We start from the raw sequence: 17,929 nt of genomic DNA on the forward strand, positions 1-17,929 counted from the left end.
GGAACACAAGCATTCAGACCATACCAGATATTTTCCACGAATATTCTCCATGAAGAATGTCATTTGACACTGCAATCAGCACTGGCTAAAGACAGAATGTGAATATGAAATGGAGACATGTAAATATTATCAACACATTGGGTCTATGTTTTTTCTAAGTACTCAAACCTGGATTTCACGGCCTATGTTTTGAATTAATAATAGCTTTCAGAACCATTGCCATATATTTTGCATAATTTTAACAAACAAGGCTTAGTTGGCTCACTGAACTATGTCTTTGTGAGACTTTAATTTTTCCTACAAAAACAGTAAATGCCAACAAGATAGACATCCCTGTTCTTCTAAGCCCTGTTTATGATTCTAAGAAGTAAACAGGCAGTTATTACATTAAAAACATTCCCTGTATGCCAGCAACATCTAATTTTAATCTGTGGGTCTTTCAGAGGAAGAACTAAGGGCTAGAAATGGCACAGAGAACCCCCAAATGCGCCTGATATCTAAAATCTGAAGCCTGATCCCATTCTCCTGTGGATAAATAAACCACATGTTTCTCAATGTCTTGCTGTCTTGATGTACGGAATGGGATAACATTGGCCAACTTAGTCTATAAATAAGGTTCTCTTTATTTCTAAATCACTTCGAGGCAGCACCAGGAGGTATCCTGTAGACCCATGGCAAGAAGTGCTATTTGTCAAATTGGGCATGAAATAAATTGAGTGGAATTCTGGTGTCCATACACATTAATGTCCCAAAGGAACCAACATGCCAACTTGGGCAGAACTTACAAAACCTCAGTTGAGGTGCCACCTCCTCTGTGGCCAACTTAATTGCTCCTTCCTCGGTGCTGGCCAAAGAATATCAGAATTGCTAGCTGTTACACTGGTGTCCTCAGCAGGCTGAGATCCTATAGGGCGGGAACTAGGTCTAATTTATCTTTGTATCTCTGGTAGCTTAAGCAAATCAGTAGCTCACTGTTTGTAGGGATTCATTTAATGACGGTCAAGTGTTAGATCAGAATCCCACCCCAATTCTGAATATGCTCTGAAGTGTGCCTACTAGTTCCTATTTCTTATTTTTAGAGTCCTGCTAAAAGTACTGAGAAACCACGCACTTTGTTTCCGTATTGCAAATCACAGCAGGAGAAGGTGATTCTGACCCTTGCACTTCTCAGGGCCCCAGCAGGGTGAAGAATGTTAGAAAAACCCTGATAGCTAAAATAATTCAGCACAATGATTTAGCGAAACATTTTTTCTCTACCGGACACTGTTATAAGCTTTTATCTTGTGGGATCCTCACTGTGACCACAGGTAGGTACTGTTACTGTACCTATTTTACACACGAGGACTCCGGCACAGAAACGTGTCCAAGACAGGGAGCCTCTGGAGAGTATTCCCCATGCCTCTCACCTCTGAATCAAGGCAGAACGAATTGCTTCCCCTCTGCATTCCCAGAGACTTGGTACTCAGGCATGGACCTTATTGAATCGTGCTGTGATTAGAGGTCCATGTTTCTCACTGGCCAAACAGTGAGTTCCTGTTGGACTGTGGACTTATTGGTCATCTTTTTGCTTCCCCACCCAGCACAGAGACAGGCTTATAGTAGCTTCTCAATACATGTCTGCTGAGTAACTGAATGAGGGGAGTCTCTCTCCAAAACTACCACTTCTGGGGAATTCTCCAGAGAAAGGGATGAAGACAGACTCATTCTACTACCTCAGTTGCATGTGTGTGTGTGTGTGTGTGTGTGTGTGTGTGTGTGCATGTGCCCCAGCAGAAACTTCCACAGTGACCACTGATGTTTGGGGGAATTAACTGGCTTAATATTTCAAACCAACCCATTATACTTTGCTCATGCAAATAGTTTTTAAAATAACTTTTTAAAAGTTTTAGAGAGTCTAAGTAGCTTTTAAAAACGTGCAACGTTAAGCTGGGCAATTCCTCTTCTAGGAGTTAATCCTAGGAACCTTCCTGGCTGTACGCCCATAAATGTAAATGTCTGTGGGGGCTGAGCGGATAATGCAACAGGCAGAGGAGCTGGGTAACAAGTGTGCATTCTGTCGAAGGTGAGGATGGTGACACTCTGCAACAGGTCTGCCCATTAGTGCAATGGGACAGAGGAGATCCAGGTTAACCAAACTTTGTTTTTCAACAGGGCCCAGAGATCTCAATTTTAAAATACTGGCTATAGTAGACTGCAAAAAATGTACCCACGTTATTCCCCTCCCTCTCCCAACGCCCTTTGGGAAAGCCTTCCAATGTAGATTCTGGGCTGGCTTTAGGACTCGCTTTAGCCAACAGAATATTAGCAAAAGGGATGCAAACAGAGGCTTGACAAGTGCTTGCACACTAGGGTTTGCCTCCTTGCTGCCCATGGGGACCCCCGCCACCACTGCCAAGTGAAGAAGGCAGGGAAACCTTTTGCAGAGATGAATGACCCAGACGCCTCTGTTGCTGCAAGCAGCAGCATGTCACTTTCCAGGCGCGCAAGCGAGCCGTCCCAGATCAGCCAGCCTCAGCCAGCCCCCCAGCCGACCACAGATGCAGGAGGGCCCACAGAGATTAGCTGAGGCGACCCAGGTCAGAACAGTCCAGCTGGCTCCAAGAATTGTGAGCCAAGTTGTAAGCCAGCACACCTTGGGGTGGTTTGCTATATAATAAAACTAACTTATCTGGCGCTAAACAAAAGAGGGATCCAATTCATTGTAACTTCTGGTGAATGTAAAGATTTAGCAACAAGGAACTTCCTTGGGTCACATCGCTGCTTACAACAGTCAAAAAGCAAAAACTACCCAAAGATCCATCTTGTATAATGGGAAACTGGTTAACAAATGATGGCACATGCCTATGCTGGAATAGCATGCTACCACTAAACACGAAGGTGTAGAACAGCAGTCACACACAGGTCTATCATATTTGGCATGCCACCAAATTTGGATCAGCACAATATTACATTCTACTCTTGTAGAAATGAACACTGAGCTGAGTGGATCGCACAGTGCAGTGGAGAGGGCTTCTGACTAGAGGAAGAAATAAAAAGCTCAGAATAAAGCCCAGAATGTTTACAGGGAAGTGCTCAACTTTGCTTTTTCAGGACATAGTGTTAGGGGGGAGCAGCAAAAAGCTCTACTCAAGCAATGACATGGCCCTAAGAGAGGATCAAACACTGGGATAATGGTGGATGTTTTGACAGCGAAAGACAGTCTTATGTAGCTAGAGTCTTTTAATTTCTCTAGGCATGCTGCCAAAAATTATAGGACTTGGAAGTGTGCTCCAAACACAAAGGATGCTGAAAATCACTGGTATAGAAAAATCTTTAATGACATGGAAAGACAGCTATATGTTAAATAAAAGAAGCCAAGTGTAAAACAGCACGTACAATACAATCCTATTTTTTATTGAAGTATAATTGACATATAATATCCTATTATTTTCAGGTACACATCACAGCGAATTGGTATTTTTACACATTATGAAGTGATACCCACGATAAATCTGGTTAACATATGTCATCATACAAAGTTATTACAGTATTATTGACTATGTTCCCTATGCTATACATTGTATCCCCATGAGTTATTTATTTTATAGCTGAAAGTTTGTACCTCTTAATCCCCTTAATCTATTTTTCCTGCCCTCCCAACCCATCCCCTCTCCATCCTCCCTAACCAACATTTTATTTTCTGTACCTATGAGTCTGTTTATGTTTTGTTTTGTTTGTTCATTTCTTTTATTTTTTAGATTCCACATATAAGTGAAATCATATGGTATTTGTCTTTTTCTGTCTTATTTATTTCACTTAGCATAATACTCTCAAATTTCATCTATGTTGTCATGAATGGCAAGATTTCCTTATTTTTTATGACTGAGGAATATTCCGTCCTATATATACGCCACATCTTCTTTACCCATTTATCTATCGATGGACACTTAGGTTGCTTCCATATCTTAACTATTGTAAACAATGCTGCCATAAACAGAGGGGTGCAGCTGTTCCAACTAGTGTTTTCATTTTTTCTGGGTAAATTCCTAGAAGTAGAACTACTGGATTGTATGGTATCTCTATGTTTAGTTTTTTGAGGAATCTCCATACTGTTTTCCACAGTGGCTGCACCAGTTGGCATTCCCACCAATAGTGTACGAGAGTTTCCTTTTCTCCACATCCTCACCAATAGTTGTTATTTCTTGTCTTTTTTGATACTAGCCATTTTGATAGGTATGAGGTGACACCTATGTCAGTGTGGTTTTGATTTGCATTTCCCTGATGATGGGTGATGTGATTTTCATGTGTCTGTTGGCCATCTGTCTGTCTTCTCTGGGAAAATGTCTATTCAGGTCTTCTGCCCATTTTCTACTTGAATTATTTTTCTGGTGTTGAATTATAGGAGTTCTTTATATATTTGGGATATTAACTCCTTATCAGATAGAGACTTTGCAAATATTTTCTCCCATTCAGTAGGTTGCCTTTTTGTCTTGTTGATGGCTTCTTTTGCTGTGCAGAAGCTTTTTAGTTTGGTGTAGTCCCAATACTCTATTTTTGTGTTTGCTTCTCTTGCCTAGGGAAACATATCCATACATACGTTGCTAAGGTTGATATCTAAGAGATTACTGCCTGTGTCTTCTTTTAGGAATGTTATGGTTTCAGCCTCACATTTAGGTCTTTAATCCATTTTGAGAATATTTTTGTGAATGGTGTGAGAGAGTGTTCTAGTTTCATTCTTTTTTTTTTTTGTATGTAACTGTCCAGTTCTCCCAGCATCATTTGCTGATGAGATTATCTTTTCCCCATTTATATATTCTTCCCCTCTCTATTGTAGATTAATTCACCATGTATGCGTGGGTTTGTTTCTGGGCTTTCAGTTCTGTTCCATTGAGCTATGTATCTATTTTTGTGCCAGTACCATAATTTTGATTATTACAGCTCTGTAGTATATTTTGAAAACTGAGGTACCTACATGATACCTACATCTTTTAATTTTGTGCGTCCTTTAACTACTTATTATAGTTATAGTTGATTTGACACAATCCCATTTTCATTATAAAAATATGCAGCCATAGGAAAGTAACTGGGGGTAGAGACTAAAACTCGGGTGTCATACTGGTTATCTTTGAAAGACAAGAGTAGGGGTAATGTTTATTTTGTTTTTATTCTTGCCCAGTGGTATTTTTCAAACTGCTATAATGAGCATGCACTATTTTTTATACAGAGAAAAATTAATAAAAGTTATAGTTTTTAAAAACTAAGAGGGCATACTCATGAACGCACATGCATGTGTATCCCAAACCAAAGTGGAGCAAGACTTTATCTTTTTTCGGTCAGTGCTTGCAAATGCTCTGCCTCTTCACTGTACTCCTTCAGCATTCTATTGGGGGTAGGCAGCCTCTGGAACTGTAGAATCTTCCACCATGCAAAAACACACGGACTCCTTGCAGGCGCATCGCCTACTCAATTCTCTTGGGAGGTGGGCAGAGGCATTCAGTATCACTTTTCACAGCCACAGGCAGAAATGAGGTAGTGATTTAGATGCTCTGTTCTTCCATTCTGCTAATCTTCTGCAAGAACGTGAGCAGGCCTAGCAGGCGCGACTGCTATTTGATGGTGGAGGCACCCTGCTCGTTCAGGGCAACAAGTCAGAGCTCTCTGATGGCCCTGGCAGCCCATGATGGGCAAGTTCATCACAAATTGTCCTTCACTGCTGACAGAGCACCAAGGTGTCTTTGTGCATGGCAGATTCCAAGCAAATGGTGGGAAGATGAGCTAGCTTATCATGAGACCCATTTCTAAAATGCCATCTAGTCAGAGGCAGCAGAGCCCGGCCATACTCCCTTGGCCATAAATGCGGTGAGAACAAAAGCCAAAGCAATTCTCTATTGGCAAACCCAGGGGACAAACAGCAACGTAACAAGTCCAAGGTTCAAAATGACAGGCAGTTTATTGAAGATGCCATAGAAGTTCAGTCTATCACTAGCACAGTGATGGGGCCAGAAGTCTGAGAATTTTACAAGACAGTGAATTAATGGCTGGGCTACAAAATGGAAAATTAAAGCTGATGGGGCCAGGAGACCATCCTTTTGAACTGCTTGTTGAACTGTGAAATAACTGACCTTTTTTAGTAAAGGGAATATGGTTGCCAGACATCTGAGAGGATGTTATCGACGTGCCACGGTCACCTTGGTGAGCACTCATTTCACGTTCAATTCTTCCATTCTATATTCTCATCCCGGAACACAGCGAGGTAAAAAGTCTGATTTTTTCCCTTTGAAAAAAATCCTCGGTTAAGTTAGGATTAGGCAATAGATTCCCCGATTATTCAGAAGAACAGATCACAGATTGGGACTGTTCACCTGTCCTTCTCTTGATTGGCCCCACGGTAGAGTTAGTACGTTACATCACAGGTTAAAGTTTGGCAGGAAGCATGGTAATAGCACTTCCTCCTGCAGTGTCCTCACCTGTAGCCACTATTCGGCTTTGCCTGTGAACTTTGTCCATGTGCAGCCACAGCTGCAAATTAACAGCTCCCATTTTCTGAGAGCTGACAAAGGGCAAGGCACTAGACAAGCCCTTGGCAGACATTATCTCTTTAACCATCACAAAAATCTTGGAAGAGGGGACAATCATTTCCTCATCTGTAGAGGCTTAGGTTAGAGAAGTGGAGTGATTTGTCCAAGGTGATGCTGCTAGCAGGAGGACAGCAGGACTCAAGCTTCTTCGAGGGGCATGTGAGAAAGAGGAGAAGCAGCATGGAGCAACAGGAAAGAGGCAGGGCTCCAAAGACACCTATTCTAGCTCATTCGGCCCCGGAAAATCATGCAATTTCACTACAGAAGGAGGCTCACCTCTCTTGCCCAACTACTTCATAGGATTTTTGTGAGGTCCAAACGAGATCACATACATGAAAACTCTTGAAAACAGTGAACCATTTGACAAATATCATGTGTCATTAATAAAAAGACAGAAGACTAAATCGTACTCCTTTAGAGCACAACACTTAAATCCCTACAATTTCAACGGAAAGACCACACCCTCTTTTGTCCCCCAACTAAAGCCTTTAAACAAATGGCACAGTTATTTTCTTAAGCAACCTTTTAAAGATCAAGGGCTCAGGTGTGCATGCTGGTACCTGAACTTGCTGGTCTTGCAGGGGAGCTTCAGTGTCTTAAATTTAATGCAGACACCCTGCCTATTTATCTTGACTGGAGAAAGTAAGAATTTTGTTATTACTTGTAATTCTGTTTCAAAACAAAAATGACTTCTGTAATTATGCACTTTTAATCTATGCACTACAGGAATGAGAAAAACAAACAAACAATACTCTCTCATGAAAGGGTCACATTATATATAGTAATTCACTTTTTATTATCATCATCATTAATAGCAAAGTACACAGTTCAGTTCCCAGGAAATATAAAAGTGGATGCTTTATCTATAGGACACCTGCATGTAATATAACACAGTAGGTTTTTGTGTGTGTGTGTGTGTGTGTGTGTGTGTGTGTGTGTGTGTTTTGAGCCAGTATGATTTACCAGTTTACTGAAAGGCAACCACACAATTAAAACCTGCACAATTAAAACAATGCAATCTTCAAGCAATTAAAAACAACCAATTGTCAATGTGGTAGAGCCACTGAGTAATCTGGCCTTTCAAGTAGTATCAACTGGAAATCCTATTTTCTCCTTTTACCTAAGAATCTTAAAAAGAAAACAACAACAAGAACAACAACAACAACAAAAAAACCCCGAAAACTACCTGCCCTGGGAGAAAGTCAGGATTCTGCACATGCAACTTGGGGACATGCTCCCCATGGGTGGATGGAGGGAGACGCCATTATTCCAACATGTGCTGGAGCACCGAGGGGTCCACCTCCACGGCCTGAAGGCCTCTCTGCAAGCTCCGGAAGGTGGCCTGCTTCCCATAGCGCTGCCGCCAGCGGACGAAGGCCTCCACCATCTGTGACTGCACGTTGTGGGGGTGGTTGGCCTTACAGCGGTAGATATCCGTCTGGGACAGTCCCAGAGACAGCACCACGGGCTCCCACTCAGGGCCCAGCCTTTGCGCCAGCTGGTTAATCTGCTGGTCGGATGGGGAGCTGTTGAGGATGTGTAGGGGGATACCGGTCATCCGGTCATCTGGGGAAAAGAAAGACATAAAGGTGAAAAGAGCAAACACATCAGATGGGGGCAGACATGAAAACTGTGGGAGGACAGCCCCAACACTTCCATATGGAAGGGCCAACTTTTCCTAGTCTTCCTGGGGGCTGCTCAGTAAAAGGCAATAAACAGGAGTTTACAAAACACCATTTAGCATCTATGAAAATGTTTATTGCAGAAAATGTGAAAATAAGAAAATGACAATACTAGAAATCCCATCAGAGAAACCCGCTGATAATGATTTGATCTACAGTAAAACCTTGGTTTGCAAGCATGTTCCAGAAACAAGCTTGTAATCCAAAGCATGTGTATATCAAAGCGCATTTCAAGAACCATTGGCTCAGTTGTGACCATGTGACATTCGGCATCACATACTACTCGTATTGCAAGACGTCGTTCATCAAGTCAAAATTTACTAGAAATGTTTGCTCATCTTGCGGAACACTCGCAGAACAAGTTACTCACAATCCAAAGTTTTACTGATATTTCTTTTCAGTTTTTTTGTATATAAAACATACATTTAGGATTACCTGGCACATAGTGCTTTATAACATGATTTTTTTCACTTCCATATCTTTTATCAGAGAGGCCAAGCAGGGGTTTCTGTGGGGGAACCAAGAATGCCAGCCTGGGCCCCAGGGGTGACACTCTCTCCTGCAGGAATGGCTAGTGCTGGAGGGTACTGGGCTACATGGAATAGCTACTCTCTCCTGATAAACGTGAACACTACCCAGAAAAGTTGCGGCTCCTAACAGAAGCGGAAGCAAAGAGGTCTGCTCAGGAGAAATAAAACTTAGGGGCCACGAGGTAGCAGTAGGAGACTTACCACCCTGGCAGAGCCCAGTGGAGGAAGCGAAAGCATGTGCTGTGGAGGGGCAGTGAGAGAACCTGACCTGGCACCTCCTAGATCCCCGTCTCCCCGAGGCCAGTCTGCTAAGGAACTCTGACACTGAGTGAGTGACTACAGACGGGCTAGGCATATCCAGTAAGAAGTACCATCAGTTACGATGTAGAAGGCCTTCCAGAGGAAGGGGCTTAAAGCTAGGCCCTGAACACGAGGGAAAGAGCCCAGTGAATGGAAAGATAAAGAAGTGTGTCCCGCACAGAGGGGATTGCCTGTGCAGAGGCCCTGAGGCAGAAAACCATGGTAAATCGAAGAAAAGAAAGCAGTTCGGGGTAGCTAAGCGCAGAGAGTCAGAAGGACTCCAAACATCCCAAGTTCTGGGGCTGCTTATTGGTTAGGCCGGGACTAGAAGTGAGGTTTTCATATCCCTGGCTCAAATGTGTGCACGACAGTACTCTACTTGTACTACACTTTGTCACCAGTATTACAGGGATCTGGAGTCAATCCTACTTCACACTCACCAGCTCATTGTTTAGATTTATGAATTCAAGAAGAAGGCACAAAGCATCCTATTAGAACAGCTAATGTTTTCCACCGCATGTGCCGTTGGTCCCGAGGCACTTGCCAGTATCTTAGGCAAGTTGCAAGTTGCTGAGTTGGAAAAATACGGTCAAGGACTCTGGTGGTGTCGAGACTAGAATTTTTTTTTTTTTTTGGAAATGATTAAGAAGCAATTAGAATAATGATGATACTACTGACAATATTTTATATTAACAGTAATGATTTTATAGCTTTTATAAAAATATGGGCACTTTTATAAAAATGTGGGCTCACTGAAAAAAGCCCTTATTCCTTATTATTCAAGGAAAATAAAAAAAGTACAAAGAAGAAAACAAGGCATCCAGTATCCCACCACTAGACTTACAGTTGCCATACATCATTCTGGGCATTTCTTTATGTACACATACTGCTAAAAGGGTAATATAATAGCTTTTGTCTCATAAGAGTTATTGATTTTTGCTTGAATATAACAGAAAAAAAAAGAAACAGAGATGAAACTAAATGGCTTTCTGACCTACAGTCAAATATTTAAACAACAATGACAACATGTCCACCGAAAAGATTTAATGCTGAGAAAAAAAAGTATAACATAATTTATATATTTTCACATATAAGTGGTAAACTATATATTTTCACATTAACACTCTATAATTAACACTTGATATTTCCTGTTCATTCCCTCATGATTTTTCTTGCTTATATCATTTTTATTGTGTTGGGTGCATAACATTTTTATCCTTCTGTAACAATAATCTGCCACCCCCTTGTCCCCCACCCAAGCTGTTTACTCTTAAAACTACATTATAATGGTTTGAATGTTGACCAAGGCTTTTTTGTTGTTGTTTCTTTTAAACCATGACTTTTCTACTTCTGAATCTGTTCTTTTGATTTGAGTCAGTTGGGTCAATTTCATCACAGGGTGATGTTTTTTTCAAGAAATGCTCATGGTCACCATATTCTTTGAGTTCCTTCAGATCAGGACTGTCTGCTTTCTGTTTTCACTGTTGAATAATATGCAAACAAATTTATATATTGTTTTACTATTATACTTTTAAAAGTTTTTTTTTAATGTTTATTTTTGAGAGAGAGAGAGAGAGAGAGAGAGAGCAAGCAGGGGAGGAGCAGAGAGAGAGAGGGAGACACAGAATCTGAAGCAGGCTCCAGGCTCTGAGCTGTGAGCACAGAGTCCGATGCGGGGCTTGAACCCACGAACTGCAAGATCATGACCTGAGTCGAAGTTGGACGCCCAACCGACTGAGCCACCCAGGCGCCCCACTATTATACTTTTACATTATAAATATAATTCTATATTATTTAAATAATTTTATTCCTCTCCTAAGTTTGTAGATTGTGCTCATATTTTATGGTGGGGAATGTCGGTATGGGGAATTTGGACACCAACTTGACCGTCCCCCATTTTGTAGAACTTGTTTTTTCTGTCCGAAGCTTATGATCCTGAAGCTTTAGACCAGAGTACATCTTGGCCATTCTCTATCTTCTTTTCTAGGTATGTAGCATGATCTTCTGACTGAAGATTTAGCCCTTCTTCCCTTTCAGAAAAATCTTCCTGTGTTATATCTCTGCATTCTTTTTCTGTTCCAGATGCTGGATGGCTTTGCCAATCCGCCACGGCTATCACTTTCTGTCTTATTACCTTAACTCCCTTCCTGTGATTATCTCATGCCTCTCCCCCACGCCATTCATTTGATGTTTGGTTATTTTTATGCTGTTTTATTTTGCTTTGGGTTTTGTTGTTGTTGTTGTTGGGTTCAAATCTTGTATTGTGTTTTTATTTCTCAATTTCTTTTCTTGGCTCTTCAATCTAGCTTTTAAAAATCCCATTCCACTTCATATCCATTAGGATGGTTATTGTCAAAAAAAAAAAAAAATTCCAGAAAATAACAAGTGTTGGTGAGGATATAAAATGGTACGGCTGTTATGGCAAAGAGTATGGTGGTTCCTTAAACAATTAAAAATGGAATTACCATACAACCTAGCAATTTTACTTCTGGGTCATAGTCCTGAAAGGATCGAAGCAGTGACTCAAAGAGATATTTATAAACCCATCTTCACAGCAGCACTGTTCCCAATAGCCGAACAGTAGAAGCAAACCAAGTGTCTATCAAGGGATGAAGGGATAAACAAAATGTGGTAGATTATACATTAGAATATTATTGAGTCTTAAAAAGGAAAAAAGCCTGACTCGTTCTATGTGTGTGAAATTGGAAGACATTATGCTAAGAGAAGTAAGCCAGGCACGAAAGGACAAGCACTCTGTGATCCCAGCCATATGAGGTACCTATAGTAGTCAATCCCACTGAGATGGAAAGAATGATGGTCACCAGGGGAGGGGAGAGGGGAATGGGGAACTGTTCAATGGGTAGCAGGTTCTGCAAGATGAAAAGAATTCTGGAGGTTAGCTGCACAATATGAATGTACTTAACACAATGGAACTGTACACCTAAAAATGGAAAAGATGGCAAATTTTATGTTATGCATATTTTACCACAATTAAAAATAAAAATTAGGGGCACCTGTGTGGCTCAGTCGGTTGAGCATCCAACTCTTGATTTCGGCTCAGGTCATGATCTCACAGTTCATGGGATCGAGCCCTACATTGGGCTCTGTGCTGTCAGACAGAGCTTGCTTGGGATTCTCTCTCTCTCTGTCTCTTTTTGTCCCTTCCCTACGTGTGCACGCATGCATGCACCCTCTCTTTCTCTCTCTCAAAATAAATTTAAAAAGTAAAAAATAAATAAAAGGAGGGACTAATCTTATAAAAATAAATAAATAATGAAGTTTAAAAATCTCGTTGTTTTATCGTAACTACACTGAGTTTTTATTTCCACTGAATCGATACTGAGCTCCCCTATAGCATGAAATATTTGTGAGGTTGAGTCTTCTTGGGTTGGGTTTCCACTCAGGCCACACTGGTGTATGTTTACTTTCTGCAAGCCGTGCTCCTTTCTTTTTTCTCCTGTAGCATTTTTGCACAGTTGTCATGACACTTATCTTCATCTTGCTCCCATTTAACATGAGCATCTCTATCCAGGGCTTCTGTTTGCTCTCTTATGGTAAGCCAAGGTACCCTTGACACTTTCTCCCTCGGAGCTACAACTTGGGGTTGGCTGTTGCCTTCTATGCAGTGTTCTGCCACGGAGGAGAGACAGGACTCACTAGCCTGCCCTTGCTGGGAGTGCGGTACCCTGCTCTCTCTTTTGGAAGCCAGTTAAATGTCTTGTACCGAGCCTGCTTTGCCTAGCCAGGGTGCACTTACTCCTGTGGTCTCTTTCCCGTAGCTCAGCGTGGAGACTGGGAGATGGCCTGCATTCGGTTGCCTTCCTGCCTCTGCTGAGGGTGCTTCTTGACATTTACCAAGGCCATCCACTCACCTCCTCCACCAGCTTCTTTTCATACTGATCTGAATTAACAGGAGTCCTTAGGATTTTGTACACTTCCCTTCTTATCCCAGGATTGCTTCTGAAGGGTCAGGGTCTGGTGTTTCTTTCCCTGCCCGCCCCTTTTCAAAGCACATGGCATAAAAGCCGTGATTGGGTTTTGTTGTTGTTGTTGTTTGGCTACCGCTGGCGAATGTTTCTGCTTTTAACTTTTTTGGTTCAGTTTATCGGGTGTCGGGGAGGAGCCTGTGACTGCTGCACTCGGTCATCATTCTGACTCCTGGCCAACTATTAATGCAACATACGCTTTGGGCCAATTATTTGGGAGCGAGGGCGGTATTTGCTCTCATTCCTCTACACTTCAGGGTCACATATGCCTTGTGAATACTGCCACATAACTGGGAGAGGGCCAGCAATCTGTGGACACAGTCTGGAGCAAAGATAACTGGCACACGAGCACGACGCAGCCAAGGGCAACTCAAGCCCTTCCAAGGAGACCTTACACACAGAAAGAGAGAATAACAGCTGTTTGTGCTGTCTGACCTCTATCAGGAAAAGAATCCTCACGAGGCCCTTCCAACTCGAGAGTTCTGCTGAATACGAAGTTATTTAAAAATGAGAGTCCTAAGGCTGGAGTGTCAACATCCAAGGATTTACTGCATAAAATCAGGTCAAGCTATAAATGAATCCACCGTGACCATCTGGACACTGCTCCTCAAAGCTTGCTGTGCGTACCACTGGGGGTGTACAAGATGATATCAGGTGGTACACGGGTGAACATTCTGTATTTGAATTGTCAGGTACCTACTTAAATACAATTAGAAAAGTATAAATACCATTTCAAACTCATGACTGCAAAAATCAAGACAAGTAAATGAAAGTACATTACAAAGTGGATATAGGATGACAAAACAAGTGATCAAAAAAGAAAAATAAATGTTTAAATCAACGGTAAATTTAAATTAAAGCACGAACTTAGCGGCACCTGTGGTACAAAGATACAGCAAAAATTGTACAAGCAGAACCCCAATGACAGAAGTGTGGGGGACGTCGAGTGTTTCTACAAAGGGTGCTATTGGCACTTGAGGCAGGGAGATCCGCTCGGCAGGGCTATCCCAGTGCACAACAAGGCCTTCAGCGTGCACTTACTAAGTGCGAGTAACACCCTAGTCTGAGCACACAAGTCCACATATCCTGGGCTGAGGCAATACTGTTCCTGGTTGAGAACCACCAGATACCGTGGCATAAGTATCCACTAGTTTTAAATACCCTAAAGCAGGGATTCTCTCCCTCTATACTGACAGAATGTTCTCTCTTATACAGATCCTAAATCCTTCCTGCAACTCTTCAATCCCATTCCTGGTGAAGTTCAAACTCCCATGTTTCAAAAGAAACAACATTCCCTGACAAACGGGTCTATCACAATGAAGCCATGCATTTGAAGGGATAAATGCCCCCCTCCCCAGGTCTGCTCCCCACCCCCACCCCTGTCCCCTCCCATCCTTCCACCCCCGCCTCCCATCTTTGTGGTCATGACATGAATAAAAACAGCATAATGTTCCCCTCTCTTTCTCTATCTCCTCCTCCCTCACTCATACCAATCAACAGCTGTTCTGGCCTCAAACCAAAAGTCTCCTTCCCAATTCTTATTGCATTTAGAGTCAGGTATAAAGATTCACACTTCACTTTTTTGTTTCTTATAGGTCACTTGTCTCCCAAGCTCATTATGGGCAGAGATCATGTCTTCTACTTCTTGCCCTCCTTCTCCAATCTTTAGTCCCTTGCTAAGCAGAAAATGGAGCTCAGTGTACAATAACTAATCACATTCTTAAAAAGTTGCTCCAAGTCAAGTTTCCAACTCATCATCTACACCAGCTCTGTGCTTCTGACTTTTTCATTCGTTACAGAAAAAGAAGTCATCTCTTCCAACAAATCTCTGTGCAGACAGCACCCTGTGGTCTATCCTGGCTGAGTATGTAATCTCTGAGTGAAGGAAAGCCCACAAGCCCATCCTCCCTGGTAGACCTCTCTTTTTTGAGCTGTATTCTATAATATGCGGCCACCTTAATGGTGACCTGCAAGGAGGAACTATACAGGATTCCAAAGCACAGTTCAGAGAATGAAGACCATGGAAGGTCACAGAAGACATGTAAGCAGCTGCTGGGAGACTCAGACACATCTATGCTCAGGAATCTACAATAATGGAAAGGATTTCAAGGATAAATTCCTTTAACTATAAACTTCTGTAATATAACCAGAGATGTAAGTACATATGAGTTCCTTATAAGAGTGACTCAGCGGGACATAGGGTTGCAGTTTTAGAAACTATGTATGTTCCTTTGCAGAATTTGGTAATATATCCCTCTTAACAACTCACTGCTGTAGTCAGCCGCTATCACTGCTGCGACTATCATTATGCTTCAGGTTTGCTGGACCAGAAAAAAAGTTGAGCTATGAGACTTCCCCCTTCTAATGTGGCCACTGTTGGAGTAAAAGGCTAATCCCTGCCTCAAGGACATGTAAGGCCTCTACTCAGGTTGAGTCCACTGATGTTCCACTGACCAACGCAAGGCATGTGGCCAGGACCAGTGTGACAGGGAATTAAGTCTTTTCATAGGGTGGGAGGAGTAAAATTTTGCCAAGTAATAATCTAGAAACACTGACCCAGCAATTGCACTACTAGTTATTTCTCTAAAGGATACAAAAATGCTGATTTTGGGGCGCCTGGGTGGCTCAGTCGGTTAAGCGTCCGACTTCAGCTCAGGTCACGATCTCACGGTCCGTGAGTTCGAGCCCCACGTCGGGCTCTGGGCTGATGGCTCAGAGCCTGGAGCCTGCTTCCGATTCTGTGTCTCCCTCTCACTCTGCCCCTCCCCCATTCGTGCTCTGTCTCTCTCAGTCTCAAAAATAAATAAACATTAAAAAAATTTAAAAAAAAAACAAAATAAAAATGCTGATTTTAAGGGGCACATGCACCCAATGTTTATAGCAGCACTATCAACAACAACCAAATTATGGAAAGAGCCCAAGTGTCCATCAACTGACGAATGGATAAAGAACATGTGGTGTGTATATACGTGTGTGTGTATATATATATATATATACACACGTACATACAATGGAATATTACTCAGTGATCAAGAAGAATGAGATCTTGCCATTTGCAACAACGTGGATGAACTAGAAGGTATTATGCTAAGCGAAATGAGTCAGAGAAGGACAAATATCATATGATTTCATTCATATGTGGAATTTAAGAAACAAAACAGATGAACACAGGGGAAAAGAAGCAAAATAATATAAAAACAGAGAGGGAGGAAAACCATAAGACACTCTTAAACACAGAGAACAAACTGAGGGTTGCTGGAGAGGAGGAGAGTGGGGGGATGGGCTAAATGGTGATGGGCATTAAAGAGGGAAGTTGCTGGAATGAGCCCTGGGTATTGTATGTAAGTGATGAATCACTGGGTTCTACTCCTGAAGCCAATACTACACTGTATGTTAACTAATGTGAGTTTAAATAAATAATTTTTTAATTAAAAAAATGAAAAAAATCCACAAGTGTACAAATACATTTTTTTAAATCTAGATGAACTGATACTGGGATATATAAAATACGAAAATTAGTGCCGGAAAAAATAGAAAACTCGAATAGGTCAAAGTATTAATGAAATACATTGAAATGGCAATCAAAGAACTTCCCTGATAAAGAGCCCTAGGCCCAGACAGTGTTCTGGTGAGCTCTATCAAATGTTTATGAAATGTTTCACTTCCTAGCTTCTATAAGCGATTCTAGGAAATAGGAAAATAACAAAAGTTATCTAGCCTATTTTAATTAGGCTGCTTTACTTTTTGTTCCAAACAGGATAAGGAGAATACAAGAAAAGAAAGATTACAGGTTCTTTGCAATTATTATTTTAGATGTAAAAATCCTAAATATTCACTGAGTAAAAAAAAAAAAAATCTATTTAAAATAATATATTGTGAGCAAGTAGAATTTATCCTGGGATTACAACAATTTCAATATTACAAGGTCTATCAATTAATTCAACATAGCAATCGTCCAAAGTGGTAAGTCACTATTATCTTAATAGATGCAAAGAAGTATTTGATAAAATTTGATAAAATTATGATTCCTTAAAAAGATATCTTTAATTAGGAATATGAGGAACCTCCTTAACTTGGTAAAGACTGTAAAAACCTTCAATAAGTATTTGGTTTAATTGACAGCTTTTAAACATTTTCCTTTTAATGGTAGAGACAAAACAAGGATGCTCGATGTCACCACTACTGTTGCATATTGTCGTGGAGGTCCGAACCGGAGGTATAAAGAAAAAGAAATTAGGTACAAACATTTGAAGGGAAGAGGTAAAACTATCACTATTTTCAGGCTAGTTGATCTAATATGTAAGAAAAGGCCAAGATCAACAGATAATCCATCAGAACAAGTGAGAGGGTTGAGTAAAATTGCCAGAAAACAAAAATAAAAACCAACAAACCAGTATTTCTGCATTCTAGCAATAATCAAACACAAAATATAATAATAAACAATAAAATTAAACAATAAAATTGTAAAGTATCTAGACATTCAATTAACAAAGATCACACAAGACCTCAATGGGGTAAATCTTAAGCATTTATTAAAAGACATAAAGCAAGATCTGAATAAATGGGGAGTCATTCGTGTTCTGGGTGGGAAGGCATATAAACATGACAAGTCTCGTAATGACAATTGAAATTTTATAATGGGGAAAGGAGAGGCTTTTTCCAAACTGGGGAGAGCTAATTATACAGAAAAAAATAAAACTGCACTTTTGTATCACACCATAAACAGTGATGGATTCCTTGTGGATAAAGGTCCAAACATAAAAAGTAAAACTACGAAGTTAATAAAAATAACGGCGAGTGTCTTTATGACCTGCAGTGGGAAGATCCTTTCCAAAAGATAAAAATTTTTTTACATCAAAATTAAAGATTTCTGT

The 17,929-nt window shown here is 41.0% G+C and overlaps 1 protein-coding gene across 2 annotated transcripts in view; it reads right to left on the reverse strand.

Moving 5' to 3' along the window:
• Positions 1-3,372: 3,372 nt before the first annotated feature.
• The window catches only part of CRADD (CASP2 and RIPK1 domain containing adaptor with death domain), a 179,424-nt gene continuing 164,867 nt past the window's right edge, over positions 3,373-17,929 (reverse strand). For both annotated transcript variants that reach the window (XM_019446432.2, XM_019446431.2), the window contains exon 3: positions 3,373-8,123. In XM_019446432.2, the coding sequence (XP_019301977.1) occupies positions 7,822-8,123 (302 nt within the window). In that variant the 3' untranslated portion in view covers positions 3,373-7,821. The remainder of the gene's footprint in view (positions 8,124-17,929) is intronic.

Source organism: Panthera pardus, unplaced genomic scaffold (assembly GCF_024362965.1).
Source record: "Panthera pardus isolate Hobbes unplaced genomic scaffold, ASM2436296v1 HiC_scaffold_6, whole genome shotgun sequence".
Taxonomy (NCBI): domain Eukaryota; kingdom Metazoa; phylum Chordata; class Mammalia; order Carnivora; family Felidae; genus Panthera; species Panthera pardus.